At 40.1% G+C, this 20,233-nt stretch overlaps 1 protein-coding gene across 2 annotated transcripts in view; it reads left to right on the plus strand.

Moving 5' to 3' along the window:
• Positions 1 to 20,233, plus strand: part of cdc27 (cell division cycle 27) — a 63,013-nt gene that overhangs the window by 20,812 nt on the left and 21,968 nt on the right. The window contains exons 7-13 of one of the 2 annotated variants that reach the window (XM_078424632.1): positions 6,334 to 6,551; positions 8,728 to 8,842; positions 8,938 to 9,104; positions 10,446 to 10,554; positions 15,109 to 15,316; positions 16,924 to 17,096; positions 18,286 to 18,438. In XM_078424632.1, the coding sequence (XP_078280758.1) occupies positions 6,334 to 6,551; positions 8,728 to 8,842; positions 8,938 to 9,104; positions 10,446 to 10,554; positions 15,109 to 15,316; positions 16,924 to 17,096; positions 18,286 to 18,438 (1,143 nt within the window). The remainder of the gene's footprint in view (positions 1 to 6,333; positions 6,552 to 8,727; positions 8,843 to 8,937; positions 9,105 to 10,445; positions 10,555 to 15,108; positions 15,317 to 16,923; positions 17,097 to 18,285; positions 18,439 to 20,233) is intronic. The other variant, XM_078424633.1, reaches the window with a different exon arrangement.

The following is a 20,233-nucleotide window of genomic DNA, read 5'->3' on the forward strand; positions in this document are numbered from 1 at the left end:
CCTTGTCCATGCTCTTTGCTTGCTGCCACTGTCAGGAAGAAGGTACAGGAATATAAGAACCGTTATCTCTGGATTCATCAGGCTCTTGAACCACCCTGCACAATCCAAACCACAATTCTCCATTGGTACCAAATTACTGTGCATTTAGCAGGAATAAGATTGCACTACGTAATTTGCATACTTTGCCTGGCAGTATCTGACGTTTAGAATAACAGAAAATGTATTGTTTATTGTATATTTGTGTTGTGTTAATGTGATTGTAAAGCTAAAGCAAGTAAGAATTTCATTTTTCTGTTCGTGGTGCATGTAAAAATGAAACACTCTTGACTTTCTTAAATCTACATATAAGACTCATCAAACTAGCATGTTCTCCCTGTGGCAGCATAGGTTTCCTTTAAGTGATTTAGTTTCCCCTCGAATACTGAAGATGCGTGGATAGTAGGTTAATTGGCTTTTGTAAGTTGCCCCGAGTGTAGGTGTGTGGTAGAATTGATGGAAATATAGGGGGGGAAAAGGCTACAGGGATAATTAATAGAGTGATGGGATTGCTCCGTTAATGGGTCAAACATTCTGCCTCCTATGTCATAGGGAAATATTAAAGCTCTCCTCATGTTAATGATATTACTTCAAACAACCAAGCAGTGAGTCTCATAGATACATAGACAATCGGTGCAGGAGTAGGCCATTTGGCCCTTCGCGCCAGCACCGCCATTCAATGTGATCATGGCTGATCATCCACAATCGGTACCCCGTTCCTGCCTTCTCCCCATACCCCTTGTTTCCACTAGCCCGAAGAGCTCTATCTAACTCTCTTTTGAATGTATCCAGTGAATCGTCCTCCCCTCCTTCTGCGATAGAGAATTCCACAAATTCACAACTGTCTGTGTGAAAAAGTTTTTCCTCATCTCAGTTCTAAATGGCCTACCTTTTATTCTTAAACTGTGGCCCCTGGTTCTGGACTCCCCCAACATCAGAAACATGTTTCCTGCATCTAACGTGTCTCCTAGACTGAACTAATGTACTAAAGTGTAGGAAAGAACTGCAGATGTTGGTTTAAATCGAAGTTAGGCACAAAATGCTGGAGTAACTTAGGATGACAGGCAGCACCTCTGGATCCATTCCTTCTCTGCAGAGATGCTGCCTGTCCCGCTGAGTTACTCCAGCATTTTGTGTCTACCTTTAATGTACTAAAGTATTTGATTGAATTGATTGCTTGAAGGGTACAGCATAGAAACAAGCTGTTCAGCCCACCAAGTCCATGCTGACCATCGACCACCTGTTCGCAGTAGTTCTAAGTTACCCCAGTTTTACATCCACTCCCGACATGCTATGGGCAATTTACATAGCCCAATTAACCTACAAAGTTGCACGTCTTTGGAATGTGGGAGGAAGCTGGAGGATCCAGAGGAATTATAGTGGTCACGGCGAACATGCAAACTCCACACAGACGGCACTCGATGTCAGGATTTAACTATAGACAATAGGTGCAGGAGTGGGCCATTCGGCCCTTCGAGCCAGCACCACCATTCAATGTGATCATGGCTGATCATTCTCAATCAGTACCCCGTTCCTGCTTTCTCCCCATACCCCCTGACTCCGCTATCCTTAAGAGCTCTATCTAGCTCTCTCTTGAATGTATTCAGAGAATTGGCCTCCACTGCCCTCTGAGGCAGAGAATTCCACAGATTCACAACTCTCTGACTAAAAAGGTTTTTCCTCATCTCTGTTCTAAATGGCCTACCCCTTATTCTTAAACTGTGGCCCCTGGTTCTGGACTCCCCCAACATTGGGAACATGTTTCCTGCCTCTAACATGTCCAACCCCTTAATAATCTTATACGTTTCGATAAGATCCCCTCTCATCCTTCTAAATTCCAGTGTATACAAACCTAGTCGCTCTAGTCTTTCAACATATGACAGTCCCGCCATTCCGGGAATTAACCTAGTAAACCTACGCTGCACGCCCTCAATAGCAAGAATATCCTTCCTCAAATTTGGAGACCAAAACTGCACACAGTACTCCAGGTGCGGTCTCACTAGGGCGCTGTACAACTGCAGAAGGACCTCTTTGCTCCTATACTCAACTCCTCTCGTTATGAATGCCAACATTCCATTGGCTTTCTTCACTGCCTGCTGTACCTGCATGCTTCCTTTCAGTGACTGATGCACTAAGACACCCAGATCCCGTTGTACGTCCCCTTTTCCTAACTTGTCTCTGGTGAAACTAAGTCTCTGGTGTTGAGGGAGCAGGTCTATCAGCTGTGCCGCTGAACTGATATTTATTTTACTAGAAAGATGATAGATTCCAAAGACAATCGTGTTACATGTAGCAGTGTTCTTAGATCTAATTTAGAACATTGTGGTTTCAAGTAAAATTTCAGAAACTTTGGCACATGTTGGAGACAGGTGCTTCATTGTGGTATTTATTTGTGCTGGACTTTTTTTGCAATAAGATGTTTAAGCATCTCTCTGAAAGTGATTGTGGAACATTTTGAAGAATGCATTTAAGCCAAGTTTTCAGATTAAACATTATCAGAGTCAAAAGCAAAAAGAAAAATCACGTCACCATATGCAATTTTCGAAGTGAGATTAAAAATTGCAGTTATTAAATGAAATGTTTAAATATTGGGAATGAAGGAAAATTTGATTATTACAGAAAAATGGTTCTGGTGTATCACTATCTTAATGAGAGCTTAAAGACCAACACCTGTTGTATACACTTAAATTGTGATTTGTGCTTCAGAGGGATTCGACATGATCATCTTGATTTGTACTATATTCTGGCTACAATAAACTGAATGCTATAGCTACTGGAGCCTCAAGAAGAAGTACTTTCCCCTCTTATCAGGCTTTTGAACGGCCCTACCATACGTCAGGGTACTGCTCCATTCGCCTCTACCCCATTGATAACACTAGACTTTGTCTATGGAACTGAGGTGCTACAATGGCGAGAACTATATTCTGTACACTGTATCTTCCCCTTTGCTCTATTGTACTTGAGTTTGACTTGATTGCATTTATATATGGTATATCTGATCTGTTTAGATAGCTTTTCACTGTACCTCAGTACATGTGACAATAATGAGCCTAAACCATGCTCTTAAAATTTGTATTCTTAATCCCTTCAGATAAGATTGCACATTACAATGGAGTTTTTCTTTGCTCTATCCAGAAGGACTGTATCCATAATTAGGACTATTTTCTACAAAAATGTAGCAGCTATACCTCCTCCATAAAATTGTGCCCATTTGTGTCTGCTCATTCTATCATGCTCTTCAGTGCACATATAGCATAAAACTGCATTTCACGATGTGATGATCTTTGCTTGCTTTTGACTTGGTGAAAACATTTGATCCGGAAAATTAAATGTGTTTTTAACTGCCGATAGTTTAGATGGAAGAGGAAAGTGATCTGAGTACATATAAAAGTTGTTCCATGACTTGCCAAGGTCACTAAAAATAACAAACCAAGCACTAGTGTTTATTTTTGGAGGGATAGAATTGAAGAACAGAAGTTGTATCAAACCTTACTTGGAACCTGGTGTGCAGTAGAAATCAATGTATTCTGAGTGGGGTTTTGGGACACTGAAAGGAAACAGACAAGCTTTGCAACAGGAGGCCAGATATAAAACATTTTTTATGATTTATTTTTGAGGACTGGCTCAGTGCACACTGTGTTTATTGCCCATTCCCAGTTCACCTTGGAAAGGTGATAGTTAACTGCTGCCTTGAACACTGCAGTTTTTCTGGTGAAGTTATTTCAATAATGGTTTTAGTTAGGGAGTTCAGAGATTTAGGATGGTATTGAAGAATCAATGATATCTAGTAATATCGATGATACAAGTCAAAATCGAAGGTATTCACAAAATGCTGGAGTAACTCAGCAGGTCAGGCAGCATCTCAGGAGAGAAGGAATGGGCGACGTTTCGGGTCGAGACCCTTCTTCAGACAATTCCTTCTCTCCTGAGATGCTGCCTGACCTGCTGAGTTACTCCAGCATTTTGTGAATAAATACCTTCGATTTGTACCAGCATCTGCAGTTATTTTCTTACAATACAAGTCAAAATGGTTTGTGGCTTGGAAGGGAACCTGCAGGTGATGGTGTTACAATGTTCCCAAATCTATCTTGGTAGTATGGATTGTGGGTTTGGGAAATGCGATTTGAGTAACGCAGCCAAGTATATTTGTATTTAGGGAATTAAGGTATTAATTACGGAATTTAGGTATTAAGTGTATTTAGGGAATGTTTCACATTTCACACTGGTGGTGGAAGCAATAATTTTTAATGGTGCAGGATGGATTATCAGTTAGACAGGTTGTTTTGTCCTGGATGATGTCAAACTTCTTGAGTGTTGCTGGAACTGAGCTCTCCCAGGGAAATGGGAGTATTCCTTTATCCTGCTGACTTGTGTTATTTAGCTTGGAGAAAGTCACTTCTCCATGGGCTGCTTTTATAGCACACAATATGTCTATAGCTGGTCTAGCTGAATTTCAGATCAAAGGTGACATCCAGGGTGTTGCTGGTGGAGTACTCAACCTTCAACAACATAACATGGGGAATGGGTTGGCCGCTTTCATGTTGGAGTTTATCCTGTATGACCACTTGCTGTTTGTTTCTTGATAGTTTACACTAATCAACTCGTAGCAGAGCATTCTCTAGTTTTGCTGCATGCAGGCATGGGTTACTTCAATTCCTGAGAAGTTGGAAATAAAGTTAAATACTATACAAGCAGCAAGAATTCCTGCCTCTGACTTTGGGATAGAAGGAAAGCAATTGATGAAGCAGCGGAAGATACATGGGCAATGACACTGCCAAACACATCTGTACCAAGGCTGTTATATTTGATCTCTCATGACTACAAACCTATTTATTTTGAGAGGTATAACTCCATCTGTTGAATTGCTAGACTGACATCCCCTTGATCTCCTTGACGCCCATCGACTTGAATTTCGATGCTCCCTGATCCTCACTTAGTCAAATTCTGCCTTGACATCAAGGGCAATCGTTCGCACAATACTGGAATTCAACTTTCTGAGATTTGGAGCCAAGTAGTCGAGATAAAACTCAAATTAGTGCGGTGGCTTTCAAACTTTCTAGCTTTTTATTTTGCTTTCATCATATGGAATGTGAGCAGACTGAGAGAACAGAAATAAAAGTGGACTACATTGTCTTAATTTTTGTGAATTGGACACATTTGGACCATTTTTCACCTTGGGCAGGTGCTAGTTTAGTAACAATGCTGGAATAGCTTGCCTGGAGGTCCAGCTAGTTCTGAAGCATAGGTTTTCAGTACTATCATCTGGATATTGTCTCTGATAAACTTTGTTTTATCTGCTGCTCTGAGCTGGATTTTTGTGGATTAAATAGAACTGGTTTTAGACTGAGTTACGTAACAATGGGGATCTCGGTAAGGAGAGGGGAAACAAGGTTTGACTAGAGCAAAGCATTGGCTTGCACTAGTTCGGCCAAATGCCTGTTTTTGTCATTTTTCCGTATTGGGGAAAAATGACATTAAAAACATTGTATGTAAATCTACCTATATTTACTCCATTATTTTCTGTTTACTATTTTTTACCACCTGAGGGTTTAAATAAATACTGAGAAGAGTAGTACTTCAAGTGCCAGTGTCTCCTATTTTCCTGCAGCTGAGAAACAATAGTTAACAATAACTATATTCCATAACTGAAGCCAATTTTGTCTATGCTACTATTGGCTTTTCATTCCATGGCAATTGTTTTTTTGTTGCTGGCAGCCTTATTATGTGGCGTTTTTGCAAATGCCCTTTGCAGCAGCTCTAAGCATAATTGTCTGCTTTGTTTCCCAAATTCCATGCCTAGTTATCACGATTAAATAACCCTCCTGGATACTTGTTCCATAAAACCACTGTGCGTAAGGGGAAAAAGCCAAAGACATTTGTCTAATCTGCAAAATTTCTTCCTAAAAACTAATTTTATTGCTTGACAGATCTGTTCTGCCATTTGGAATATTGACTCTTGATATATTTTCACGATTTTGCCTTTTTTTTGTTATCCCCTGCACCCTTACCGATCTTTAAGTTGGACCACTACATATGTTTTATAATGAAAACTGCTTCAACGGTTTGAACACTTTATTCCTGTAACAAGCAAATTTCCGATTTAGTCAAATTTAGTTGGTTTAATAATATGGGTATAGATGGTTATGTTAACTATGTACTCTCATTGGGACATTTTATCTATGTGCTAAAGCATGTAGTTTCCCCCCATCTAGTTACAGTAGATTTACTTGCTACTACAGAAAAGTGTGCGAGTCACGTCTATCCCAGGAAATTTACCAATTACCTTTTGTTTTGTAGGAATTAAACAGATTAAATCTTGAATCTTCAGCCAACTCAAAATATTCCTCAATGATGACGGACTCTTCGGTATCATTAATTGATCCATCTGTTATTTCTCCTGATGCTCTGCCACTTGGTTCTGGAACATCAGTTTTGTCCAAACAGCAAGTAAATAAACCAAAGTCTGGAAGGAGCTTGCTTGGTGGTCCTGGAACTCTAAGTCCTCTAACGCCAAGGTAAAATTTTACTTTAAATCCGTTGTTTTAAAACCAAACTGTTTTGTGTTCATTCTTATTGCTTTATTCCAGATGTATCTTATTGTTGGATTCTGGGTATGAAGCACGGCTTTTATAATAGGCATGTAGCTCCTTGGCCACAGGAGTGTTTCCATCTCACTCCATTTGGCTGAACCTGTGGTGGTTGTGAAGTTCCCAGTCTCTTATTTTGCCTAATACAATGTTACTTGAAGTATTGTATGGTATAGCATATTTCTATGATTATGGATGGATTTGGCCGCTACTGAAAACTGTTCTATTCATGAAATATGCAAATAAACAGAGTAAAGACAGAGGGCTTTGCTCCCCCCCCCACCCCACTCTCGACACTGATGGTTTCTGGGACATTCCTCTCTGATTGTGAATATGTTTACTATTAACCTTTTCCACCAACTGCCTGTGATTTTGGCACGTAATTTTCTGCACCTTATTTGTTTAGGTAACCATTCCACCCTTATAGAAGAGCTCTCCTGATTTTAGGGGTTATTTATTTCCCTTGACGACAGTTTTTCTGAAACTTAAAATAAAAATGCAGCTCCTTCTTGCTTCTGTAATGATTGTACTACTCCATGACATTACAGAACATTCTCCCAGGTCACCTCTTCCCCACAGTACTCAAAATAAAGTTTAACGGCTTTTTATTAATTTTCCTTTTCAACTATCCTAGCAATTGGATTGAAAAATAACAAATAGAACAACCTTTTTTTGAAAGAGTAGAAGGCAGGAAACAACATGCCAATTAACTTAACATCTGTCATGAGGAAAATATTAAACTGTTCTTAAAAATATTATTTGTAGGGCACGTAAAAATGGTTTTGTGACAGCAAAATTATGTTTGAACAATTTTTATTGGAATTTTTTAAAAGAAAGAACAGAGGAACATATGTTCTGGATAAAGAACAACCTGTTTCATAGCCACTTGATAAGGGGCTGTGTTAAAGGTCACTACATTCCAGACTCCAGCAACTCTGTGGGGGAAGGGAATTCCCTTTCAGATCCCCTCTAAATCTCCTATCTCATCCTAAATTGATGCCGTCTTATTTTATTTATACCCAGCTGGGGAAGACAATTATGACTATCTAGCTTACCTGTAGTGTAGGAAAGAACTGCAGATGCTGGTTTAAATTGAAGGTAGACACAAAATGCCGGAGTAAATCAGCAGGACAGGCAGCCTCTCTGGAGAGAAGGAATGGGTGATGTTTTGGGTCAAGACCCTTCTTCAGACCTGCCTACCTTTAGTATTGGTTTATTATTGCCATGTGTACCAAGATGCATTGAAAAGCTTTTGGTGTGCTATCCAGGAAAATCATACCATAAATGAGTTCATCAGGTAATACAAAAGAGAAAATAAACAGTGGAAACTCGAGTGTTACAGCTACAGAGAAAGTGCAGATTTAAAAAAAGTGTAAGGGCTGCCACACCGTAGATTGGAAAATCAGGAATTCATCCCTAGTGTATGAGAGGTCCTTTCAAGAGTCTGATAACAGTGCGAGGGGGAGAGAGCTGATCTTGAATCTGGTGGTGCATCTTTCCAGACTTTTGTGTTGTCTGTCTTATGGAAGAAGGGAGAAGGGTGAATAACTAGAATTTTGTCTGCTTTTCCAAGACAGGTGGACTATGCTAGTACAGATTGAGTCGATGGTGGGAGGAAGCTGGTTTGTGTGATGGACTGGGCAGTATTCACAACTTTGTGGTTTCTTGCGGTCTTGGGAAGAGCAGTTGCTGTGACACATCGGGAATGCTGGGTCTGCATTCCTTGAAGGCAACAATATTCTGCCCATGACTAGAGCCAAACATCTGGAAACTTGCACTGATCCTAGCAACAGATCTCAATCCACCTTTACTTATTCCTCTATTGTCCCCTATAGCTGCCTTGGCTATTCATCCTCGTTTCTGAAATACATCAGAGCAAAACTATACATTTTTTAAACCTCACTGATTATCAGCCAGCAATATTCTAAACCAAATGAATGCTTGAGTTGTGTAATCCTATTAATGGACTAGCAAGCTCATTGGGAAATAGAATGACAGTTTATAGTTCAGTGGAAAGGTTTGCTTTAGCTGTTGCTGTTAAGGATTGAGATGAAGCCCTTCTATAAACAAATGGCGTGAGATTTTCTTTTAAACTTTTTTTCAGCTTTGGAGTCTTGCCCCTGGAGACACCAAGCCCAGGGGATGGTTCCTTTATGCAAAACTATATAAATTCTTCTTCTGTGGTTGATTCATCTTCTGCAGGAGGCCCCACAAAAAAGGTAAGGTTATATATTTTAAATCATTCATGGTTGAATCAAGGAAAAGAATTTAAACACTTTGTTTTGCTCGCAATGTACATTACTTGTGTTGGCAGGTATTACTGAAAATTGATTCCTATCTATCTTCTCCCTTCATAACTCGAAAGTCTGTGGCGAGAATAACGCAAAGTGGGACCAAGTCTGTATTCACGCAGAGTGGAAATAGTCGCGATGTAACTCCAATTCCACTGACTCAGACGCAGACTTCAGGTCCACAGACCAGGTTGGCATGCAGCTAGATATTGTTGTGTCTAATTGATTTTTGGTGCATACTGTGCCGATTGATTTGTAAGAGCTAAAGAAACAACAGTTGAAATGTTTTAAATCCAGCTTTTACAGTTAATCTTACCTCCGCACAACTTTCTTGCATTATTCCCATATCATTCAGCTCCCCTGATATTCAGAAATCTATTGATCTCTGCTTTGAATGATAGCAGTGGTTTAGCCCTCCTAGGGTAGAAACTGTCAAGGATTCACTATCATTTGTGGTGTCCCTTATTTTGAGACTATAGATTAAGATTGTAGACTTGGTTCTCAGCCAAGATGGGTGGGGTTGAACAACTTTTGATGATATTTACCCTGATTTCTCCAAGCTCCATCGTTTGCAAGCGTAGTTTACTCCGTCTTGTGGTTGGTGGTGGGGGAGCGGAAAGACACAATTTGATATATAGAGTTGCTGCTGCATCTCAGGGGAGTAGATGCATCAATATCATTTCGCTCTCCCCCTTCTCTGCCTGCAATTTATTCTTTCTCATACATCCATCAATTCCCCTTTGATTCATTTGGTCATTAATCTGCTGCCAGAAATAATTTATAGTTGTCATTTAACCTACTAACCCACCTTTGTGAAATGTGAGAAGCAAGAACACCTGGAAGAAACCCACCAGGCAGTGTAACATATATACATAACAGAATTTGAGGTCGGGATTGAAACTGGGTTGCTGGTGCTGTGGAGCAACGCCACTAATTGTGGCGACACTTTGTCACTTCTCATAAAGCACACTAATCATACTGGGAGCCAGCACAGTAAAACTATATGTTCTTGGGTAAGAAGTACTAAGTGACGGAAAATGGAATTAAGGCACCAACCACTTGTGAGCTAATAGAATGGTGAAAGAGATTTGAGGTGTTGAATGGCATTTTCCTAATCGTGTGTAAAATAATTCTGTTGCAGCATATGAAGTGCAATAATTGTAGCATTGCAAACAAATAATAAGTGTAGCTTTAAACTGTTCAACACTTGATCAGTGGTGATATATGGTGATAATTGAAATTGCACTTTAATACTGACCTTGGCAAGTTGAGACAATCCGCAACAGTAAGATAGACAAACACTGAGGATCTCCTTAGAACCATTAATTGAGTGCCTATGCTCTGGGTAGGTGCTATATGGCACGCATGCAGATTTCAGACTTGTTTGTTGTTGAGCTCTTGAGCATCGAGAACCATTGTTAAAATTGCAAAGTTTTTGTTAAATTAGAAAAACGTGATAATACTGTCTGCTACCCCAAGGAATTTTAGTACTATTAAAATTGCTTGTGATTTTTCTCTTTAACTTGTTCAGTGCAGCACAAGTACTATTTCCAACAAGTACAGCTCCCACAAACGCACCTTGTAATGCACCGCCCCGCCGAAGTTCCAGGCTCTTTACAAGTGCCAGTTCAACTACAAAGGTAAGAGATTCCACCTGGTGTTAATTGCAGTTGCTGTGAACACAACTCTCTTACTACATCTTATTTATGTTTTTAAAGTACTTGTACTATTCTACCTTAACTTGGTTTAAAAAAAAGGTTACGGTCGAATTATATAATTAGCATTTCACATAAAAGGATACCAGAAACACTTAGCAGGACAACATCAGCGGGGAGAAGTTAAATCTAATACTTAATACCGTTTCTCTGCCTCAAACAAATTTTCACCATGTTATGTTTTGTGTTGCCTTGAAATCTATCTTCATGATAAAGAATGGAGATATCGCTTTGTGTCGTAGTTTTCTTTTAAAAGTTCCATTTATTAAAATGGCTTCTACAGGCTTCCCGTTCTCACTAGCAATCTTTAACACACTGTTGAACATTAGTCCACATTTTTGTCTAAATCTGGTGATGGCATTCGTTATATCAGTTGCTTCCCAGTCCATTAGTGACGCTAGAACGGACGTGTTTATTGCAGCCATATCTGTTTCGATACGTACAGCGTTGCCCTTCCAACAGTAGGTGTCAAGTTAATAACAGATTCAATCAGTTATAAATATTTAAGTTTGCAGTGTGGTTACTCATTTTCACTGGCATCGAACGACATAACGAAGTAATCTTTGGTTGAAAATGAGTCTTCAGTGGCTGTTTAAAGGAATCTTTCACCCCAGGGGACCAACATTTATCTTCAAATGTCCTTTTCCTTTTAATATATTCTTAACCTGTTGTTGTTTTTGTTGTTACATGCCATTTTACAATATTGATCAATTTTCTCCCTTGGGAAATCAGGTTGGAAATGGACCCCAGGAAAGAGAGTTTGTAGAGTGCCTTCGAGATGGATTCTTAGAACAGCTTGTACTGGAGCCTACCAGGGAGAAGGCAATTCTGGATTTAGTGTTGTGTAATGATCCTGATCTGATAAGGGGACTAGAGGTAAAAGAGCCATTAGGAGGCAGTGATCACAACATGATAAGTTTTACTCTGCAAATGGAAAGGCAGAAGGGAAAATCGGAAGTGTCGGTATTACAGTATAGCAAAGGGGATTACAGAGGCATGAGGCAGGAGCTGGCCAAAATTGACTAGAAGGAGGCCCTAGCAGGGAAGACGGTAGAACAGCAATGGCAGGTATTCCTGGGAATAATGCAGAGAGGCGGAAAGACTCTAAGGGGAGTAAGAGACACCTGTGGCTGACGAGGGAAGTCAAGGACAGCATAAAAATTAAGGAGAGGAAGTATAACATAGCAAAGAAGAGTGGGAAGACAGAGGATTGGGACTCTTTTAAAGAGCAACAAAAGTTAACTAAAAAGGCAATACGGGGAGAAAAGATGAGGTACGAGGGTAAACTAGTCAATAATATAAAGGAGGATAGCAAAAGTTTTTTTAGGTACGTGAAGAGGAAAAAAATAGTCAAGGCAAATGTGGGTCCCTTGAAGACAGAAGCAGGGGAATTTATTATGGGGAACAAAGAAATGGCAGACGAGTTAAACCGTTACTTTGGATCTGTGTTTACTGAGGAGGATACACACAATCTCCCAAATGTTTTAGGGGCCGGAGAACCTGGGGTGATGGAGGAACTGAAGGAAATCCACATTAGGCAGGAAATGGTTTTGGGTAGACTGATGGGACTGAAGGCTGATAAATCCCCAGGGCCTGATGGTCTGCATCCTAGGGTACTTAAGGAGGCGGCTCTAGAAATAGTGGAAGCATTGGAGATCATTTTTCAATGTTCTATAGATTCAGGATCAGTTCCTGTGGATTGGAGGATAGCAAATGTTATCCCACTTTTTAAGAAAGGAGGGAGAGAGAAAACGGGTAATTATAGACCAGTTAGTCTGACATCAGTGGTGGGGATGATGCTGGAGTCAATTATAAAGGCGAAATTGCTGAGCATTTGGATAGCAGTAACAGGATCATTCCGAGTCAGCATGGATTTACGAAGGGGAAATCATGCTTGACAAATCTACTGGAATTTTTTGAGGATGTAACTAGGAAAATTGACAGGGGAGAGTCAGTGGATGTGATGTACCTCGACTTTCAGAAAGCCTTCGACAAGGTCCCACATAGGAGATTAGTGGGCAAAATTAGAGCACATGGTATTGGGGGTAGGGTACTGACATGGATAGAAAATTGGTTGACAGACAGAAAGCAAAGAGTGGGGATAAATGGGTCCCTTTCGGAATGGCAGGCAGTGACCAGTGGGGTACCGCAAGGTTCGGTGCTGGGACCCCAGCTATTTACGATATACATTAATGACTTAGATGAAGGGATTAAAAGTACCATTAGCAAATTTGCAGATGATACTAAGCTGGGGGGTAGTGTGAATTGTGAGGAAGATGCAATAAGGCTGCAGGGTGACTTGGACAGGTTGTGTGAGTGGGCGGATACATGGCAGATGCAGTTTAATGTAGATAAGTGTGAGGTTATTCACTTTGGAAGTAAGAATAGAAAGGCAGATTATTATCTGAATGGTGTCAAGTTAGGAAGAGGGGATGTTCAACGAGATCTGAGTGTCCTAGTGCATCAGTCACTGAAAGGAAGCATGCAGGTACAGCAGTCAGTGAAGAAAGCCAATGGAATGTTGGCCTTCGTAACAAGAGGAGTTGAGTATAGGAGCAAAGAGGTCCTTCTACAGTTGTACCGGGCCCTGGTGAGACCGCACCTGGAGTACTGTGTGCAGTTTTGGTCTCCAAATTTGAGGAAGGATATTCTTGCTATTGAGGGCGTGCAGCGTAGGTTCACTAGGTTGATTTCCGGAATGGCGGGACTGTCGTATGTTGAAAGGCTGGAGCAATTAGGCTTGTATACACTGGAATTTAGAAGGATGAGGGGGGATCTTATTGAAACATATAAGATAATTAGGGGATTGGACACATTAGAGGCAGGAAACATGTTCCCAATGTTGGGGGAGTCCAGAACAAGGGGCCACAGTTTAAGAATAAGGGGTAGGCCATTTAGAACGGAGATGAGGAAGAACTTTTTCAGTCAGAGAGTGGTGAAGGTGTGGATTTCTCTGCCTCAGAAGGCAGTGGAGGCCAGTTCGTTGGATGCTTTCAAGAGAGAGCTGGATAGAGCTCTTAAGGATAGCGGAGTGAGGGGGTATGGGGAGAAGGCAGGAATGGGGTACTGATTGAGAGTGATCAGCCATGATTGCATTGAATGGCGGTGCTGGCTCGAAGGGCTGAATGGCCTACTCCTGCACCTATTGTCTATTATTAGGTTTGTGCTATTTGTTCCTGATTCCCAGTCACCCAGCCTACCACTAACTTTTTGTCACTTTATATGTTTAGTTTTGAATTAATTTTTTTCTTAACCTACGTTTATTAATCACAGATGGATTCATCTTTCTCAATGAGTCCTTCTTTCTGACTGAGATAAATTTCTGCTGATGGCATTAAAACAGAAATTAGAGAAGCATGAAGTCAGGATACAAAATGCTGGAGTAACTCAGTGGGTCGGACAGTGTTTCTGGAGAACATGGATAGGTGACATTTTGGGTCGGGACCTATCTTCAGACTTATTGTGGATGGGGGGGGGGGGGTTGTGGGAAGAAAGCTGGAAGAGAAGAGGAGCAGGACAAAGCCTGGAAAGTGATAGGTGGATACAGGTGGGGGAGTTTGATAGGCACATGCTTGGGCAAAGGCCAGCGATGGAAATTAAAAAAATTGCGAGATAAGGATGGGTAGTTGCAAATTGTAAAGCCAGAGGTGGGAATATAGGGAGAGGGGAGAAATAGGTGAAGAGTAGCGTGAGACAACGGGGGGAGGAGAGGAAGGGGAGGGGTGGTTTGGGTTAGTTACCTAAAATTGGGGGATTTGGTATGAGTTCCAAATATATATTTTTTGTGATTGCTCTTCATAGAATCTTTTTCTATGAAATTATTTGTGCTGTATTATTGAGCATGACGAATGTAAAATATTATATTCCTTGGATGGATTCACAGCATATTGTTTGAGACACTTTCCTGAATGGGTGTCAGGGACTTGATCTTGACTTTGTTCCTAACTTTACTAATTTGATGTGCCCCATGGACAAGAAAGTTGAAGTCTCATGATTATTGTGTCGCCTTTAGTTACAAACACCTTTAAAAAATATATATTTTCTTGAACAGTATGGTTAGTCATAGGGGGCCCATAATCTATTCACATCTATCAAAGTTAGTTCCATTTGCCTGTGCCTGGGTCAGATTCTTCTTAAACCTTTTCCAAACCATGTCCCTATCCAAATGTTTTAATTGTTCATGATATCAGTTGCTTCCCAGTCCTGCTCAAGTATATCATCTGGTAGCTTGATTCTGATTGCTTATTTTTAGATCAAGGTTATTTCTCACTACCATCCTAAATCATCTTTACCATCAGATTTGACTTTCCCTCCACCCCCACCCTACTTTGTGTCCTGGCCATCTTTTCCTATTCATTTTCAGCTTTTGTTACCTTGCAATCATAAAGGCTGTTAGATCCGAGCTATTAGAACTTTTCATTAATGTGGTGGGTTCAAGAATCTACACGCACATTCAAATATGTATTTGTTTTAAAACAGGAAAATAGTAAAAAGCTGAAGATGAAGTTTCCACCTAAAATTCCCAACCGAAAGCCAAAAAACAAAACCAATAAAGGAGGCATAACACAGCCAAACCTCAACGACAGCCTGGAAATCAGCAAGCTTGACTTCTCTGTCATTCCTGAAGGCAAAATCTCCTCAGTCACACCTCAATTGCAGGCCTTCAATATACAGAAAGCAGCTGCTGGTAAGCTTTATCTTAGTTGATGAGCAGGTTCAGTCTATTTTCACAGAATCAATGCACTGCTAGTAATGAATTCCTCATAGTGTGGGTAGGTGATTCAATGTGTTTGAATGTAAAGTAATTGGTTCATTTTTCCATTTAATATTATTGGGTGGAAATATTTCCAATAATATGATTTTCTGACTTTTTGCTGTCCTGCTTCTTTGATATTGCAGTGTGCTAACTGATATTCATTTGTATTTATATAATTTGCTGCAAGCCACATCAAGGTAGATCACAGGCGTTGTATCAAGCTGTCCCACTTACAGCAGCAGTTAGGCCAATTGGCTGAAGGCTTCTGAAGTGACGGAGAACTTTAACAGGAAATTTTATAATAAAGTGCTTTGCCAATTGAAGGCATAACTGTCAGAGGTGTTATGACTTAGTTCAGGACATTAGATCAAAATTGTACCAGAGGAATCCAGCACATCTCTGGGGAACTGACAAATAGTGTGAAATGACCATTCAATCTAAATTAGCTAAGACATAAGAACCTATTGAGTGAATTGTAACCTGTGCAGATTCAATCTTGGCTTTGCCCAAATTGTCAAACCATGTGATCTGCCAGTGAGGTGCGATAATTTCACATTTACATTGGTCATCTGTGTACCAGGCATGTGTGATAGACCCAGGAACGGGTTCCACCCTGACCTCTGGTACTGTCTGTGCATATTCTCCCTATTTGCCCCAGTTAATCTGTTTTCTTCCCACATCCTATGAACACAGTAGGATAATTGGCCACTATGGCTTATTTCTTAAGTGGCAAAAAATCAAAACGGTGAACATTAGGGAAAATAATTGGAAAGGCATCAGTGAATGGAGGAGAAGGAATGGGACTAAGGAGGTTGATCTGGGAGCTGCCCTGGATTAATAGACTGATTGTTTTCTTTCCAATATATAAGTAATGTTCCTGCTCAAGCAATTGTTGACTTTTAGGCAGGAAGCAAACAGTTCAAGTGCACGTGAATCCTCGGGTTAGTAGTTGGGTGTGCAAACAGTTCCTGGCAGTTCCCTAGATAATCCATCTTTTTTATAGGTCTTGCCAGCAACAATATTTCTATGCTAATGCTTCAGTTTTACTGCTGGAACTAACTCTTATGCAAACCATTGCCACTTCATGTTGTAAAAACTGAACATATTGTGTACAGCTGCTCATTCAACTTGTCCAGAACACATTTGGGTTTTAGTCACCTGATGAATCATTCGGGGTTTGAAGTCGCAGTCAATTTAATTTTTTTTTAAATTATGATGTTGCATGAATTTCTCTGGAAATTGATAGTCATGACATGCAAAATATTTTATTCTGATTTTAGAAAACGTGTACCTAATAGTACACTCTATGTAATGCAAAATAATCCTTGTGGCTGATCAGATGATAACAGTTCACTTCAATAATCAGTCGAACCAAAATGGATCATGCAGTATTATGTTTGGAAACTGTCCCAGTTTCAAACCTATTTTGGTCTTTGCAGAAGTAACCATGTTGCAAGGGTTTTGTTCTAATGTTTTTGATGCACTGGACCTTTGGTCTACCAATGAAACTTTTTTTTACTCTACTTTGACAATGCCAGATGGACTGATGAGCCTTCTGCGTGAGATGGGGAAAGGATATTTGGCACTTTGTTCTTACAGCTGTAAAGAAGCAATAGGTGTCCTAAGTCAGTTACCTTCGCATCACTACAACACTGGTTGGGTACTATGTCAAATAGGAAGAGCACATTTTGAGCTGGCTGAATATATGCAGGTAAGTGGCTGGCTAAATTAATAAAATGCATATCTGAACTTTTTTCATGAGGGAAATCAGGATGACTTTGCTTATTGATGGAATGTTAATGATGACTGAGAAAGCACAAAGCTGCCTGCTCAAAGACCAAAACAGTTTTCCAGAATTACGGGAAATGTCAGATTTTTAAACATTACTGTAGGAATGGTTCTAAAGAAGGAACTTGTAGGAAACTCTGAGAAAAGATTATTTAAGCTAAGCCACTCTGTGAATAAAGAAAAAAAACATCAGCTGAGCCATCCAAGTGAGCAGCTTTCTATTTAATCTTGTTGTGGAACATGCTGTATCTAATAAAATAAGCATTATTTTGTATTAGATGGATAAGGATATTTTACAAGAACTTTTGACATGGCTGCAACTTATCTATTGTCCTGCTTCCCCTGCCCGCACCTCGTTTTTCTCTCCACTCACTTTCATCAGGCGTGTATTTTCTGTTTTTATTTTTTATCCCCTTCCCTGCCCACTCCCACAAACTCATTAGCTCTTACTGCCAATGATTGTTCACCACAGAATAATGACCGAATGTTGTTCAATGAAATCTTAGATACACATAGGGTTTTCATGGAACCTTTTAAATGGGGAGGAAGAATTCCTACAGTGTCCAGCCAAAATGACCTTCAATAAATTACCTCATTCCTCTACTTTAATGACTCTGAGACACCCCCCCCCCGACTCTGACTCTGAAAACTCTGCATCTCAAAATGACAGTTAACTCTTGCCATGATGTGCTGAGCATCATGGATTCACACCTTCTTGGTATCTATTTCAGTCCAAGCAAAGGCTCTCTCAGCGGGTGCTGTCCAATATATTACCGTCCAAGCGTAGGTGATACGAGCCGGGCATGAGCAAGTGGGACTAGCACGGTGACATAACTTGGTCAACGAGGAGTTGGAGAGAAGAGCCTCTGTCCATACTGTTTTGCTCACTGTCTCCATAACAGCAATGAAAGTAGGAAAGTAGGCCAGTCAGTAGGAACTGCTGATTTGTCCAGCGGATGCTTAAGACCTGCCCCTCCTGAGCCACACTTCCCCAGCCCTGTTCATATCCTGAGTCTTGGGCCTCTGACGACTTACCTTCCTCATTCTTTTTTTAAATTCAAGCTATTCTGTACCTTGCTGGCATCACTCTATTGAAAAAAATCTCGTTCTAGGCAGAGAGGATATTTTCCGAAGTAAGGCGTATCGAAAGCTACCGAGTGGAAGGTATGGAGATTTATTCCACCACATTGTGGCACTTGCAGAAGGATGTCTCGCTTTCTCTCCTCTCCAAGGATCTGACAGAGATGGATAAAAATACCCCAGAGGCAAGTTATTTTTCAATTTCATAGGTATTTCTTTTTTTTGGTTCTATTTGGAATTAACCCGATGAAAAAGTAAATTGGTGAAATGGATCTGAAGAACGGAAGTGGATACGTGTCTGATGCCTGCGAGATCATAGAATAAGATCATCATTGATCTCAATCTGAAATTTGCATTCCCATTTGATCTCAATATACCATGTCATCAATATATTATTTTCGTCCTTGATTACACCCCAATGACCAAATCACTCTGTGGTAAAGAATTCCACAGGTTCACAACCCTCAAACGAAGAAGTTTCTTCTGCATTGTTCCAGATTGGCTGATCTCTTATCCTGAAATGCCTTGAGTAAATAGAGAAAAGAATCTCTCATCATCAGGCCTGTAATCTTGATCAGAATTGTTTTTTGTTTCAATGAAATGTCATAATTCTTCTACTGATGGATTGAAAGGACAGGCCTATGCAACCTAATGCTCAATAAATCTAAACCAGTTGCTATCCTTTTGCCTACTTTCTGTATGTCTTTGCAGTTTTTCTGCTCATCCTTTACAATTCTAGCCTTTGGTTTATACCTTATTTAACCAGCCAATTAGTTTCTCTAAAATATCAGCTTTGATCATCAAACATAACTTCCCTTTCATAAAAACCTTTTGCATCTCTGTCTTTATTCCCAATAATATGTTGAGGCAGTTAACAATGGGCTCAGATGCACAAGTGATTGTTGAAATCTGATTTGGAGAGTGCAGGAATGGCAGCTGAACTTTCTTCATTCCAGGGTTTCTAGAAGAGGTGGACAGTTAAATAGAAGGCATTGCAATATACAGTGATGTGAAAGGATTATATACCAGCCAGGTCAACAAATTTGTGTATGAGTTGAATTGAAAGACAAAGTATTCGTATTGATAGGTTTGTAGTGTAGATCTCTTAGTAATGAGAAATAAAAGAGCTTATATAGACAAATTCTGAAGTGCAAATGAAAACACATCAGTGATAGGTGGCGTTTCAACTGTCCCGATGTTAACTGGGACAGTTGAACAGTAAAGTAAGAGGTAAAATTTTGCAATTGCATTAAAAATAACTTGTGTTTCAATATGAAATCAGCCTTCAAAGGTTGAATGTAATTTTAGGGACTGAACCTGGTCATTATAAACGAGGCATGGTGGAAGTGGGAGAAAGCAGTGGAGGCTACAATAATGACAGATATAGACAAGGACAAAAGTAAGCAGGAAAGGTGGACAGCAAGCAACAGCTTAAAGATAAATTAGTGGTGTGGTGAAGGGCATTTAAGGTTAATGTGATGAGAACTCAGAGTAACTATAAAAGAAAAAAGAAACTCTTAATTGTAACTCCTACCCTGAGGATATCTGAAAGTACAGGGAAAAAGAACAGGAAACCTATGACTGATGTGGAATGATCAATGATGCAGAATGTTTGGAGTAGTGTGTCAGGTGTTGGGGTGAAATTTAAAGAAATATTAGAAGTCAAAGAAGATCACCTGCCCCCTCCCCTCCCCCATCATTCCAAAGCTCTGAACCTCTTCCTCTGGCTCCATTGTTCTGTTTATTTAGAATAAACTTATTGAGTCACCCTGTTTTAACTTGACTAATGCACTCTTTGTATATGGGCAGTATTCAGAACGGCTCAAATGAAAAATATCACAATTTTGCCAGCTCAGAATCTATGAGAGGAAATCCACCTGATTAAAGTAATGGTGTCTATATGTAAAATGTCTCCTTGAGTATACAATATATGCTACTCTAGACGATGAAGTGAAGGCAAATCGAGCAATTCCAGATGTT

This window comes from Rhinoraja longicauda, chromosome 29 (assembly GCF_053455715.1).
Source record: "Rhinoraja longicauda isolate Sanriku21f chromosome 29, sRhiLon1.1, whole genome shotgun sequence".
Taxonomy (NCBI): domain Eukaryota; kingdom Metazoa; phylum Chordata; class Chondrichthyes; order Rajiformes; family Arhynchobatidae; genus Rhinoraja; species Rhinoraja longicauda.